The following is a 13070-nucleotide window of genomic DNA, read 5'->3' as shown; positions in this document are numbered from 1 at the left end:
GTAATGGCACAGATGCCACGAGTGCGATCATGAGATTGCCTGTCCGTCGCCGCCGCTGAGGCTATGCCACCACAATGAGACTCTCTAGCAGTACCGCAGCACGCACGCACACAGGTTTGAAAGATGCAGAGAGAAAATGCAAGGACGTCGTGGTCCCCGAATACCTAGGAGCTGCGCCCATGTCAATTCCATAGTCACAGCCCAAGGATCTAATGGAAGCCTCCCTGACGCACCGCGTTCAACCCACTGAGTCCGTGACGCTAGAAGCGTCTTCTGGACAAGGACGATCATTTCAGGCGCTGAACAAAGTTCATGGTCGCTCACATTACGCGTGCACACGGGGATACTGTCCACCACGCCAAGTTCGCCGCCTGCTTACAAGTGCAATGCCTGTAAGTGAGAACCAAGTCTTATTAGTATTGATGGAGAAGCTTGAGGCTATACCAGATGAGTCGCGATAACAGGACCGCAACTGGATGAACACGAGGCCGCAAGAAGCAAGTGGGCAACACAAACCTGTCAGGACATCCGCATAGCATCTGCACTCCCCCGTCAGTCCGCGTACCGCCCATGTCAAGTTTGACAGCAGCATCTGCTGACACACAGCCTTCACGCCACGTCCGCGATTCGAGGGTCCTGCCTTGGGAAGACGAGGAGGAGGAAGGCTATCTGTGGTGCTTACCGCCCAGGCGGTGATAATCGACGAAACGACAAATTTCTCGAGCTGTCCGAATCAGCCAGATGAAGGCTCCCCGAGTCGGATGGTCGTGCTCGGCGATCTGAAAATAATAATAACAAATCCTAGTGGACGCGTCAAATATGATTGAAGAACGTGTGCAAATAGGTTTGATGGCCGTGGCGTCAACGACGAACAAGTCCATGGACATGTTGATGTGCATGGGGAGATAGTGGCGAGGGCGTTTATGACAGTCCAGATCACGTTCTCGTCAGCAGAGCAGAGAGCGTTCTGTTTCGCGCTGGTGGGCAGAACAAGCGCACGGTGAGGTGCAGGCTGGCGGCAAACAGCATTTTCTTTGACTTTAGAGCATTGAATGTTCTATCGAAATGCGGCGGTTTGAAGCTGTCCCTCTCGACTTGAGCGTCAACCACGGAGAGTATCCCACATATAGAACTGCTGGTGGTCAATTGACCTCCAATTTGGCAAATCGTATGCATCTGGCAATCACTCACTTTACGATCCAGGTTGTAAATCCTTTCTCTGACCGTGTTTCCCATACAGGCACATATTGCGATAGCGGGTCACTGTTCGTCAACGAATATCAACATAAGATGCCGCAAAGTCGCTGCATCAGCGCATAAGCGGCTCTGTGGACATGACCGTCTGTGATAGTGTTCACATATTGACAGTATCCTGTGCACTGCTCTATTGCGATTCTGCCTCCCAGAATTCCTAGACATCGTGATACAACACAATTCAGCCTCTAGTGTACATTGTTTCACCTTGAATTTCAACCAAGCTTGAACTTCGAATATAACTTTGACGGCGCCTCACAAATGCTGCCAGGCCGCTTTACGCTTCTCGACGAACGCCGCCATACCTGCGCGAAATCATCAGCCATCTCAAACCGAGCACGACCAAAAGCACGACACTCACCCTCCTTCTGATCCACCGTCGCAAACAGCCCATGGAAGATCCGGCGCTCAAAGCGCAACCCCTCGGAGAGCGTGCTCTCATACGCCACATTCACCGCCTCCTTGCCCGCCTGCACCGCGACCCCGCTCTTGCTCGCGATCGCGGTGGCCACCGCGATCGCGTCCTCGAGCACGTTGTCTGACACGCGCGAGACGAGCCCCCAGGCGGCGGCCTCGGCTCCGGTGAACTTGCGCCCGGTGAGGACGATCTCCATCGTGCGCGATTTACCGATCGTGCGTGCGAGGCGCTGGGGAGGTCGTTAGCACTTGGGAGGTGGAAGGGGAGATTCGGGGAGGGGGGTAGTGGGCAGGTGAACGTACCTGGGTTCCGCCGCCGCCGGGGATGACGCCGAGGTCGATTTCGGGCTGGCCGAAGACGGCGGTGGGGGAGGCGAGGATGATATCGCACATCATGGCGAGCTCGCAGCCTCCACCGAGCTTATTGTGTATAGACAGTCAATTGCAGCCACGAAGGAGAGTGGACGATTAGGGCGTACCGCGTAACCACTGACGGCAGCGATGATGGGCTTGCGGATCTGGGTCAGGAGCGACCAGTTCTCGAGGAACCTGTTCTTGAACACATCAGAGTCTATGCGGCGCTCGTCAGCATATATCTTGGTAGCACCTGAATGAGAACTTCACATACACTCCTTGTCCTTCATCTCCTTGATATCCGCGCCCGCTACGCATCCTTCAGCGCGCCGTGCACGTCCGAGCGATCGTCACCCACCTGCGAACGCCTTCTCGCTGCCCGTCAGCACGAGCGCGCGCACGTTGTTGTCGCTGTCGAATCGTTTGAGCGCATCGTTGAGCTCCTCGAAGAGCGGCGAGGAGAGCGCGTTGAGCGCCTTTGGGCGGTTGAGCGTGATGAGCGCGACGCCATCCGCGGGCTGGGATGTCAGGATGTTCTGGTACTGCGGGATTTCGGTGCTGGTCGACATGAGGCGGAGGCGGAGGCGAAGAGAGGAGGGGAGTGTTGGGGAGGAGAGAGTGCGGAGGAACAATGTCGGAGAGGGTCGTATGAGAGGCATGACACTAGCAGGGAAGCCCGATAGCCTGTATGGGGATTGTCTGGACTGAGAGCTAGCGCTTGGAGGCGATCCTCGTGGATGTCGCTGGCGAACAGGGTCGTCGGAGGCGAATAGGACGCGAACTGCTCAGGTGCGCATTCCACCCACGTCGTGCTCGCGCTGCGTCTTGTTTTTATAGCACATCTCCTACCTTCGTGCATTCCTCGGCAGTGGGCCTGGCCGCGAACCGGCACCCGGGGACGCTGATGAAGACTTGTCCCCTGACGAAGCCGGGGTATATGCGCGGGGAACATCCGACGCGGTCTTCGATTACCCCATCTTTCCCCGCATCCGTGTTTTAAAGGGTGGCCTCCCTGCCCAATATCTCAGGCTCTGTGCCTCTAATCAACGTAATGCCCTTATATGATGCGCATATATTCCATCTTTGATGGTATATCATGAATATTCATTGCACTACGTCGCCACTAGGCCGATCGGTGAGCACCTTGGCGGCTTGCATCAATCACTGCTGACTCTGAACACGCTGTTTGTATAGATATGTTTTTGACTAGACTGCTACGTATCGTCTCGACATCAGGCGCGTGTTAGTTTCCCCTCCACGCTCTGTAGCGTCGAAGGTACTTATCCCGAGGACCACGTAAAGGTCCGCGCCATACCTCGGGTACAGGACGCAGAGGCATCACAGGATTGTCGACGGGTCGAGCGAGCGAGAGACGAGAAGCAAGACGGGAAGCGAGAGGGAACAGCGAGGAGATCAGGATAGAAGAAGAGATACGAGGATGGAGAGGATGAAATGGGTTGGAAGAGGAGAACGGCGAGACGAGAGAGGAGAGGGAACGGACATGGAACAGCAATGACGACGAAACCTTGCATCGGCGAGGAGAAGATACAGGATCAGGATGACGGCTACAGGAGCGGAGGTTGACGATACATGGAGAAGCCGGGAGAAGAAGGAGACAGACCTACCTTATTGAAAGCAGGGGAAAGTATAGAGGGAGAGCTAGAGAGAGAAAGACGAGTATGAAGGCAAGAGACGAGGGCTAGAAATAGTGGGAGAAGATGGAGGAGATGGAGGAGAGAAGTGAGGAGGGGCTGAGTGAGTGTAGGTCGTCTTTTATGCCCTTCCTACTAAGGCCGACATTGGGATTTTGACCGTGTCAGCCGACAGTGAATACCTCACCCCAGCAAGGCCACGTAGTATGCGGCTGACACTACGTAGCTTTGTGCAGCCATAGTTCAGGTATGAATGTCTATTCACGTTCTTCAGCGTCCAGACATTCATCGGTGTATATTGTCAACCATAGATACCACGTCTAAGCTTATGGTCACTGTACAGTGTTCCTGGTACGTCGAATTTCTCTCGATACAATATTCACACCTCCAACACTCAAGTTTGTGTTGTCCTCCTCAAGAAATATTTTTATAGTACGACGATAGCTACGGCGCGCGTTAGTTTCCCCATCGGCACCTTGCAGCGCAATGGGTACTTATCCCGAGGACCACGTAAAGGTCCGCGCCATCCTTCGGGGTACATATTGCAGAGGCATCACAGGGTCGTCGGCGTACAGGATTGACGACACGCAGGACGGGCGATATGAAGCGGATTTGGGGGGTGGGGGTGGCGGATGAAGAACGAGACACAGAGAGAAAGGCGAAACAAGCAGGACGGATAGAAGAAGAGACAGTACATGCGCGACAAGAAGATACAGGATGAGGAAAAGGCCGTTGACAGGCGCGGAGGTGGATGATACATGGGAAGGCCGGAACACGAAACACGCATGGCGGAAGACAAGGACAATGAGCAGCTGGACCGTACATGGGTGAGAAGAAGATACAAGATTAGGGCAAGAGGTGGGGGCCACAGGAGCGGAGCTGGGTGGTACATGGAAAGGCCGAGAGCACGACGAAGAAGGAGACAGAAACGAGCGGGGATCGAGTGAAGGAGGGAGGAACGTACAAGGATCAGAGACGAGGACTGGAGAGGATGAGAGAGGATGGTCGGGGAACGGAGGAGAGAGGTGACGAGAGGCTGAGCGAGTGCAGGTCGGTTCTTATACCTCTGCGAGTGAGGCTGACATTGCGATCTTGACCGTGTCGGCCGCAACTGCATCGTGCAGGCAATGTACTACCCTTCTCGCCTTTCACGGAGATACGGCTGGCTCGACCTATACTTCTCAGTGCCTTTCGAACATGACTTCAAACGTCAAAACGCTTGAACATGCCTTTCCCGCAAGTAACGTGGCTCTACAGATCTTCGACAACCCTCTGGCGGGCTTCCAAATGATCAAAAACTTGCTATGCCTATGCCTCTCAAGAAATACATTATGCACTGTAGGCTATCAATATCAATAGCCCTGATGCGATGACTATCGACGACGCGTCTCAATTTCGTCTTCGTGCACAGGGCCCTGCAGCGCCGAAGGCGCTTACGGCGAGGAGCCCGTGAAGGTCCACACAATCCTTCAGGCCTCAAGTACGGAGTGCAGAAGCAGAAGCAGAAGAGGATTGTTAGTTAACGGAAGAACCGATAATAGAAAGTCGCGCATGGAGACATACACAGAAGATACCACTTTGAGATCACAGAGCTACTGCGAGACAATAGTACACTACCAGTAAGATTAGCCATGCGTTAGAGGAGGCCGATACCATTGACGAAGAAGGTAGCATTAAGCTGACAGGCTGTGCAAAGATGCAGATTAAGCCGCAGGCATTGAACCATGGATCTGTTGAGAGACTCGGAATCAATCCAGTTGTTTTTGACGAGACAGCTGCGAAAACAGATAGCCAGCGATGCCGGCTTCAAGCTCATTTCCGCCACCCAACGAATCCCCCGTCGTATCGACTTTGGTAGCGTTCGCTCTTACAGTCTCGATGCAAATCGAAGAGCTCGACAAATGTATTAGATGCTATATTTATATTGTGTACGTCACAATAGCGCGTTGAGACGGCTAGTATATGGCACAGAGAGCTAGAGGGATGGAAGATGAATCGTGCGATTGAGTATACCCACTGCAAAAAAAGGCTTTCTGGCATTATCATCAGGAACTTCTGCAATCAAATCCGAAAGTGAATTCCTGCAGTAAAGTTCCAAAGTAGACTCATGATCACATCCGCACTGAAACTGAATCCTTTTGCCAAGGAAATTACCATCAAAGACACCAAAGAACGACATGGTCTTCTACAACGAATATGTGTTGCACAGAGAGTTCGAGGTACAACTCAAGCCAGACGCGCCCAGCGACGCGTGCCTAATCCGTCCAAGTCCCGTGACCGCGTCTCGACCAGCACGCGTCCGAGTCCCAGGTCCCACACTCCCTTCGCGAACCGCCAGCACCCCGGGTGGCCTGGCGACAGGTGTCTCATGTGCTCACAATTGTCACGATGCAAGCAGTCCATATGCTCATGGGTATTTCTATTTCCCTCGTCGCAAGATACGATGGGACTGCTTAACGTTAACCCCTGTCTGCAGACTGCAGTCGATCACGGCGAATCGCCTAATTCCCATGTTGATATCGCTCCGAATAGCAGACGGAATGGGTACTTCCAAACCTTCGTGGTTTCAAATTCACCATCCCATTTATGCACCTCTTTAAACCTTGGCATGCTGACGAACTTACCAATCCCGCGAACTGAATAGAGCGAAGCGCAACCAACAAGGCCGTGCACCTAATCCCAAATCCATCCTCCTCACACCTGCGTCTGCACCGGTGCATCTGGCTGGCAATTGCTTCTCGATTCGCTGCCTTCCTTTATTACACGCTGGCACTACCACCAAGCCACCGCACCAACGCCTTCTCAAACCCAGGCACCACCAGGCCTATAAGCGAGAACGGCACGCGCCTCGTATCGATGACACCCGCACGCATCGACCAGTTAAGATACCACGGCGCCGACACGCTCAGCCACGCAAACACCCACGCATACCCCACCCACCGCAGCGCCGCCCGCGCGCCCTTCGTCTCCGGCGCGAGGCCCTTTCCCGCGTGAATGACCGCATCCTCGAGCGAGATCGCGACGGCCTGCGCGAAGAAGAACGGGAACGACGATCCGAGCAGCGCGCGGCTCACCATGAGGTCCCCGCCGCAGTGCATGATCCCGGAGACGGCAAAGCCGACATAGAGCTGCGTGTTCGAAGACGCGCGCGAGCCCGTCTGCAGACCGAGCATGCGGCAGACAGCCTTCCCGATGGACGCCGTGAACTGCACGCAACAAGTGAGCTTATCTGTAATATGTCAGCGGTAGGTACGTGTGAGCGCACCCGTCTGATCATCTGGTGATAAGTGCGTCTACAGGCATACCGAGGAAATAGAAGACGTGAGAAGCCAGGCATGGTAGCGAGGAAGGATGAAGGATCTGCTCACCCCCAAAAGCGGCGCACGGTGTACGCGTCGGACCACCGTCCATACATGTCCGGCCAGTCCCCTGGCTCCGAGATTCCCAGCGCGACGACGATTGCCGCGAGCAGCGCGTATTGCAGGCCGATAAGCGCGACGGGGCTGCTGAGGCGCACAAAGATGTTGATGCAGCGCTGGACGTAGCCTTGTGTCGCGAGCGAAAAGATGTCCGCTGCCTGCCGAGAGAACAGGGGGTGGGCGCGTTGGTATGCCTGCGTGAAATCGACGAGGAGGAACCACCGGAACGCGGTCAGCAGCTTCTGGCGCACGAACGTCCATTTGCCCTCGCTCGAGCGCGGAGGGACGTTGGCGACCTGCACATGTCATCTAACGTTCAGCGCTACTGATCGCCGCGGAAGGTGGGCGCAAAGGTACCTGATAGGTCCAGCCAACTCCGCGAAAGTTGAAGATGATGCAAAAGGCCCAATGCACCCGACGTGCATAGGACATCTCACTGGGAGGGATCTTGTCGCGTTCGTGGCGGAAGTCGTTCAAGGGGTCGGATAAACAAAGGAGATGGAACGCCGTCAAGGTGTGTCCCATTACTGTACAGCCGATTGAATAGTTCTTTTGGGCGTCTCCGGTGGTGTACAGGAAGACAGAAGTAAGGATGGAGGCGTAGGCAAGGAAGGCGACCACCCGGGCGCGCCACTGGATGCGGGTGGCGACAAGACAACCTAGCAGGCCATTCTGCAGCAGCACATAGGGCACAAAAGGTAGCAGGGGCCGGGTATCAACGTTGATGTTCATGTATGCTGGGGGGATCGACTCGGGAGCGAGGTAGAAGAGTCGACTCCTGCAGCGGGCTCATTTTAAAGTACGAACCAGCGTTCCGTCTGGGATATGTTGTCATATGGACGGTACGGGCCGCCTTACAACGTGAGAATGGCAAAGGGAATGCTGCAGCATTCGATGGTACTGGATTTACGCACACGGATGGGACGGTACCCATTCAATTAAGTAAGCTTCAAGCTCTGAGCGATTCATTCTACCTGGATGAGAAAATGTACCGCCGAGAATAATGATGTATATAAATGAGATGACGCAGCGAACGTTCAATATTTGGCTCAGGCTCACCCGGAGTGTTTGGGCAAAAAATGGACGAAACAGATCAGGCGCTACCGACTACCTGCATTGCATACTCCGGAATTTGTCCACTTGACAAGAGGATGACATGCACAGCCTGCATAGATTTATTTTTCCACGGGAAACCTGATGCAAAAATGGTGAAAATATCTTATGTCTGGATATGGAAATAGTATGGAAATTGGGCGGAGACAATTAAATTATGTTACAATTGTTTTACCGAAACGTATCAGCAATAGTGAAGCTATTTCCCAAAGGAAGATATTTCAGTCCAAAAATATGTGATACCGATATGTTTTGGTGAAGCAATTGTAACATAATTCAATTGTTTCCACCCGATTTCCAAACTATTTCCATATCCAGGCTTAAGATATTTCACCATTTTTTCATCAGGTTTCCCGTGGAAAAATAAATCTGTGCAGGCTGTGATGGTACGACAGCGACGGCAAGGCATGCTTATGGCCCACACGGTCGCGATGCTGGACGGTCTGGAGCCGAGTAGTCGTTGAGGTTCGGGGAACGTGTCGATTTAGCGTCGATGCTTTAAATTATTGACTGCCTTTTACCCAAGTATTGGATCAACAAGGCCCGTTGCTTACGTGTCCGTTCTATGCGCTTGCAAAGGTTTATTCTTATACTCCCATATCAGCTGCATCTAGATTTTACACGAGACTCAGATGCCTCCGATAACCGTCTCGACTCTCGAACGCATCACCGTTCGAGCTCAAGCTTCAGAGAAACGACTGCCTTCCTCACGAAGGCTGACTTATGAGCCTCTTTCAGCGTCAAAACCGCCCATGAGAGGCATTTCAGCCCGTCAAGTCATTCTTGCATCTGCCGTGAAACCCGCGCAGCGAGCGAAACTGGCCATATCGCGCTCGGCGACGCGGCGATCATACCTCTTTCTCCTTGCAGACACCGCCCATCCGCAGCCCGCGCTCGGGAGCGATGAGACTCCCAAGACGGGGCGGCTGCATCGCGCTTCTAAATCTACACTGACACATGTGCGAGCCGCCCACGGAGAGTTGGATGGGTGTGCCGCCGGCTTCATAGTATGCTCGGTGGTTTCCAAGCTCGCGTATACTTTCATTGACACAACTCTCGTGACCAACGAGAACACTTGCCTACTATGACGCAACTTACATGTCGCTTGCAAAGACCTATCTGTGCTCGCACGCTGGTCAAACTATCTATAGATATACGCCAATCGCCGGGCGTTCCTTGGATGAACCCGCACGCGCGCCATGATCAAGCCCTAGCTGGAAGGGCGTGGCGCCCTGTACACTCTACTCTAGCAGGCCTGCAACCTCATCCTGCTCTTACATATCTCTGTAATCCATAGGCCACAGTTTCCGGACACTCGACCGATCTTGATCAAGTCTCTTCGTGCTCTGTCGTCAGCGCGTTTATGAAGCACTTCGTTCAAGTCGCTGGCTTCACCGTTCTCTCTTCCGCGCCTGCCGAGAGCCTCGCTGCCTCGCTATGAACTGTGTCCATGCATCTGTAGCAGCCACTCCCCACTCTAGGAACGAAGACCACGCAAGCCGTCGATGTCTCCGTCGCCTCTCGCCGCGGTGCACTCCATGGCCACCATGGAGCAGTAATGGGCCACGCATGTGCAGGCGGCAGGAACTCGCAGATCCACGCGCGTGGTGCAGCAGGCTGAGCAAGTCGAGCTGTCATAGAGAATGGTGGAGAGCGTCTTGCAAGATCGGGCCCCCGTGAGTGGATGCGCGTCGGGGTGATCGCGTTGCAACGTTCGCATCAGGAGTGACATCAAAGGATGGAGATACTCATCGTGCGTGCTGGTCATACTGATGGCATTGCTCCTGTTCATCTGCTTCTGTCACCAGCTGGTTCTTCGGGGCTATCCCGTAGCATTCGCCCCGATTCTGTCTCTGATCTCGTCTAACCAAAATGCGCCGTCTTTGGAGTGACCGATGCCGCATTTCACGATTTCCATCCTATTTCTGTTCACCTCCGTAGTACGCCCTGCAACGTTCCTCTTACGCGATGTTCTCTGATAGACTTTCCTCAATTGCAGGTTGAGCACGAGACGACGTCTGCGATCAATGCACGCATAGCTAGTGTATTCATTGTCACGTTAGCTTGCTTGGCGCATGATGCATCTCGCTATTGGCTACCATAGATGAGGCGAAGATCATCGAGAGTCAGTGTACTTGACCGAGCCATTCGTATCTGCTAGATTCTGGAGACATCCACTGTGCGGTCGTTGTGAGAGTCAGCATCCGCAAGAGGCGCATCCGTCTGGCACGGGAGCCATCAATCTGTTCCTATGGCTTTGGCACCCTACACAGTGAGTGTTCCTCCATTGCTGACTATCTGGATTATTAATGAATGCTCGGTAAGACTATCACAGCCAACCAGGAAGACTGCGCTCGCCTCCGTATGCTATGAGGGCCGTTCAACGGCTCTTCAGCTCTTCCACCAATGGGACGCAATGACTGAACTGAGAAGATCGCCAACAGACGGTCGGAGTATCGTGGAAGGCTGAGGAAGGCGGGGAGAATGGCAGAGCTTAAAAGCATTATCGGGTTTTTGAGTGCGTCGCCAAGCTGGATTGATGCGAATCATGACGAATTGACATGTTCGTAGTACAGCCGAAGAGCACTTCATTCTCTCTGCAAACATCTGATGGATATGATCTCACAAGTGAGTTTTTCGACTCTCGAGCATTTCAAGTGCGCAATAATGCTAATCTCGTGCTATCCTAGATAAAAGTAGAAACTGTTTCCAGATATATGACATCGTCCAAGGAACCAGAATCCATTCGCACAATCACGGTGTCCATAACGTTCGACCGTGGCTAGTGATTCCAACCGTATCGCTTGCTGTTCGAATCTCCCGCTTACTTGGCTCGCAAATCTCAAGATGCGCAACGGCGGCTCATCATACGTGGCAAGGAGCCCGATTTCTAGTGAAGCTGCATGAGAAGGTAGCGCCATTCGTCAGCACTGACCCAGCGTGGGGATCAGCCCACTCACCAACGCCGCACCTCGATGCCGCTGACCAGGTAATGCTGCGCGTGAACCTTGTACCATCAAGTCATCGAACAACACCGCCGTCTTACGTCTCCGCTTGGCCGATTCCTATATCCGTGCGACTGCGCAACTCACATAGTTCCCGAGAGGCTACCACAAAATGGGACAGGTCATCGTCGTATGGCTCTTCATACCCTGCATATGGCTCCAGTGCGTGTGTCGACAGGTGTGGAGGCTTACGCAGGCGGTTCGGTCGGAACGTTGGCTAGAGGCTGGCGGGTGGGGTCCCATCACGGCAGGAGATCCAGGACCACCAGCGTGTGCGGACACCCGGACAGTCGCGCATCCTTCTCGGTCGCGGGTTCGCATTCGCGCAGATCAAGGTGAGCAGGTTTGCGTTGTCGATCGAGGTCTGTACTGATGGGATTGCCAGCGGTGGTAGCCCTGCTTTGTGTCTCAATTAAGAGCTATGAATTCGAGTTTAATAGACGAGGATAGAGGTTGCTTTTTTTGGGGGGGAGGTTCGTTTGCATGTCTGCCTGTTGAGAGAAATCGTCTGATACGGCTTCCAAGAGCCTCAGACGTCGGCGATAGTGATGGTGGTGTTAGTGCAACGATGAGCATGTGAGGCGAATATAAAGGTGTGGGTGCCTTCACATGACTGTTTGCCGTTGAGCTGTCCGACGAAGAAATCTGCCAGTGGCGTCCAGCGCTTCAGGCTTGGCTTGCGTTTCTCATCATCCTCTCTCCTGCACGCCGTGTGGCATAGACCATCGCCGGTTGAGTAGCAGCTCGTTGCTATCATGTCCGGAACGTCCACTCTCGCTACAAGCTTCTCTGCTGTGGCGGCCAAGGATCAGACAGACGCCGACCCCGCTGCTCGTTATCAAGACTGCCTGGCATGCCGAGTAATTTGAACGGCTGCGCTGGGCGGCGTCGGTGTGTACGCACTCAACCAATCTCGCGCCCACCAGCCAAGATCGATCGTTGGGAAGCGAATAATGGCGGGATTGGGTGTCTGTACGTATAGTTGGTCGACATGCTAAGAGACACTCGTACTCATTGATTTCGTTGCAGGCTTCCTAGTAGCAAGTGCTATGCGATGGACTAAGTAATGTTCGTCGTATCATCGTTGCTTTGTACTATGCTCGGTGACCTACGTGCGTCTGGACGCCAAAGCCGTATCTGAGCCAGCTTCATTGATGATAGCGCTAGATGACCCGCGTCGTCCAAAGGTCTCTTCAAAGTGGCAGTCCGTCAACGGACGGGGTGCATGGTCGTGTAGGCTGCTTCAAGGAGCGCTTGATATCTCGTCCCTTTACCGACATTTCTTCGTCAGCGTCGCGAACACTGGCTTTTATGGTCGTCTTTGCTATCTACCTATGTACATGACATCAACGCTGGGCCACGGTATTCTCTCCCCAAATCAGCTCCAGGAACGATCTTTTCTTTCGCGATCGGCATCACATAGTAACACTCTCGTCCGGTGTGCTTCTGTCTACTCTCTCATCTCGAGCATATGAACGATATCCGCTCATTTTCCAGTTGTGGACGCATGTGTCGCACTTGCGTGGGCGATACACACCACAAATCAGCATTGTGCATCTCGCAGATGTGCCGTTTTGCCGAGCATGTAATCAAAGAGCCTGCAGAACGATTATGTACGTTCCGCAGTTTGGAAGGTACGAGCACGGGAAGGCGCGCCTCTTCTCATGGGCTCAGGACGTGTCGTATTTAAATCAATGGCTATCATCAGCAAAAAGCCCGACCACCGATCTGGGCCTGACTATGCCCAACGTACATTATCTGCTATTGACTGCCCCACCTGCCAGGTGACCGACAGATAAGTCAGATCTGTAACCTCTGAGGGTCTGACTACTATCATCGGGCCAGGCCTGCCACCA

The 13070-nt window shown here is 53.7% G+C and overlaps 4 protein-coding genes across 4 annotated transcripts; 2 read left to right on the top strand and 2 right to left on the bottom strand.

Annotated features, from left to right (window-relative positions):
• Positions 1-1509: 1509 nt before the first annotated feature.
• Positions 1510-2594, bottom strand: LAESUDRAFT_664146 (enoyl-CoA hydratase; the record flags this gene model as incomplete). Its single annotated transcript, XM_040905098.1, has 6 exons — positions 1510-1559; positions 1616-1901; positions 1975-2091; positions 2151-2242; positions 2300-2335; positions 2384-2594. The coding sequence occupies 6 exons, from the start codon at positions 2592-2594 to the stop codon at positions 1510-1512; spliced, it is 792 nt and encodes a 263-aa protein (XP_040759047.1).
• A 3495-nt stretch (positions 2595-6089) lies between these two features.
• LAESUDRAFT_731292 (uncharacterized protein) lies at positions 6090-8006 on the bottom strand. Its single transcript, XM_040910016.1, has 4 exons — positions 7454-8006; positions 7046-7392; positions 6943-6970; positions 6090-6883 (listed from the first exon to the last, which is right to left on the bottom strand). Exons 1-4 carry the CDS (start codon positions 7826-7828, stop codon positions 6437-6439), a joined length of 1197 nt encoding a protein of 398 aa, XP_040759046.1. The 5' UTR covers positions 7829-8006; the 3' UTR covers positions 6090-6436.
• A 2400-nt stretch (positions 8007-10406) lies between these two features.
• LAESUDRAFT_484741 (uncharacterized protein) lies at positions 10407-11504 on the top strand. The gene is made up of 4 exons (XM_040902642.1): positions 10407-10481; positions 10535-10727; positions 10781-10837; positions 10900-11504. Exons 2-4 carry the CDS (start codon positions 10694-10696, stop codon positions 11433-11435), a joined length of 627 nt encoding a protein of 208 aa, XP_040759045.1. The 5' UTR covers positions 10407-10481; positions 10535-10693; the 3' UTR covers positions 11436-11504.
• Positions 11505-11742: 238 nt separating this feature from the next.
• On the top strand, positions 11743-12580 carry LAESUDRAFT_731290 (uncharacterized protein). The gene is made up of 6 exons (XM_040910015.1): positions 11743-11807; positions 11867-12074; positions 12141-12186; positions 12244-12317; positions 12382-12447; positions 12510-12580. Exons 2-4 carry the CDS (start codon positions 11970-11972, stop codon positions 12279-12281), a joined length of 189 nt encoding a protein of 62 aa, XP_040759044.1. The 5' UTR covers positions 11743-11807; positions 11867-11969; the 3' UTR covers positions 12282-12317; positions 12382-12447; positions 12510-12580.
• The last annotated feature ends 490 nt before the right edge of the window (positions 12581-13070 follow it).

The sequence above is a fragment of the Laetiporus sulphureus genome, assembly GCF_001632365.1.
Source record: "Laetiporus sulphureus 93-53 unplaced genomic scaffold LAESUscaffold_62, whole genome shotgun sequence".
Classification (NCBI taxonomy): domain Eukaryota; kingdom Fungi; phylum Basidiomycota; class Agaricomycetes; order Polyporales; family Laetiporaceae; genus Laetiporus; species Laetiporus sulphureus.
This window is presented reverse-complemented; position numbering and strand designations above follow the sequence as displayed.

Excerpts from the sequence above, each read along its gene's own strand:
- LAESUDRAFT_731292 (XM_040910016.1), bottom strand. The coding sequence starts at position 7,828 with ATGAACATCAACGTTGATACCCGGCCCCTGCTACCTTTTGTGCCCTAT. Across the intron at positions 6,971-7,045 it reads ACCGTGCGCCGCTTTTGGGG|ACGCACTTATCACCAGATGA; the intron begins GTGAGCAGATCC and ends GTATGCCTGTAG. Across the intron at positions 6,884-6,942 it reads ATCACCAGATGATCAGACGG|TTCACGGCGTCCATCGGGAA; the intron begins GTGCGCTCACAC and ends TGTTGCGTGCAG.
- LAESUDRAFT_484741 (XM_040902642.1), top strand. The coding sequence starts at position 10,694 with ATGGCAGAGCTTAAAAGCATTATCGGGTTTTTGA. Across the intron at positions 10,728-10,780 it reads AAGCATTATCGGGTTTTTGA|TACAGCCGAAGAGCACTTCA; the intron begins GTGCGTCGCCAA and ends ACATGTTCGTAG. Across the intron at positions 10,838-10,899 it reads TGATGGATATGATCTCACAA|ATAAAAGTAGAAACTGTTTC; the intron begins GTGAGTTTTTCG and ends GTGCTATCCTAG.
- LAESUDRAFT_731290 (XM_040910015.1), top strand. The coding sequence starts at position 11,970 with ATGTCCGGAACGTCCACTCTCGCTACAAGCTTCTCTGCTGTGGCGGCC. Across the intron at positions 12,075-12,140 it reads AAGACTGCCTGGCATGCCGA|CCAAGATCGATCGTTGGGAA; the intron begins GTAATTTGAACG and ends CGCGCCCACCAG. Across the intron at positions 12,187-12,243 it reads AATGGCGGGATTGGGTGTCT|GCTTCCTAGTAGCAAGTGCT; the intron begins GTACGTATAGTT and ends ATTTCGTTGCAG.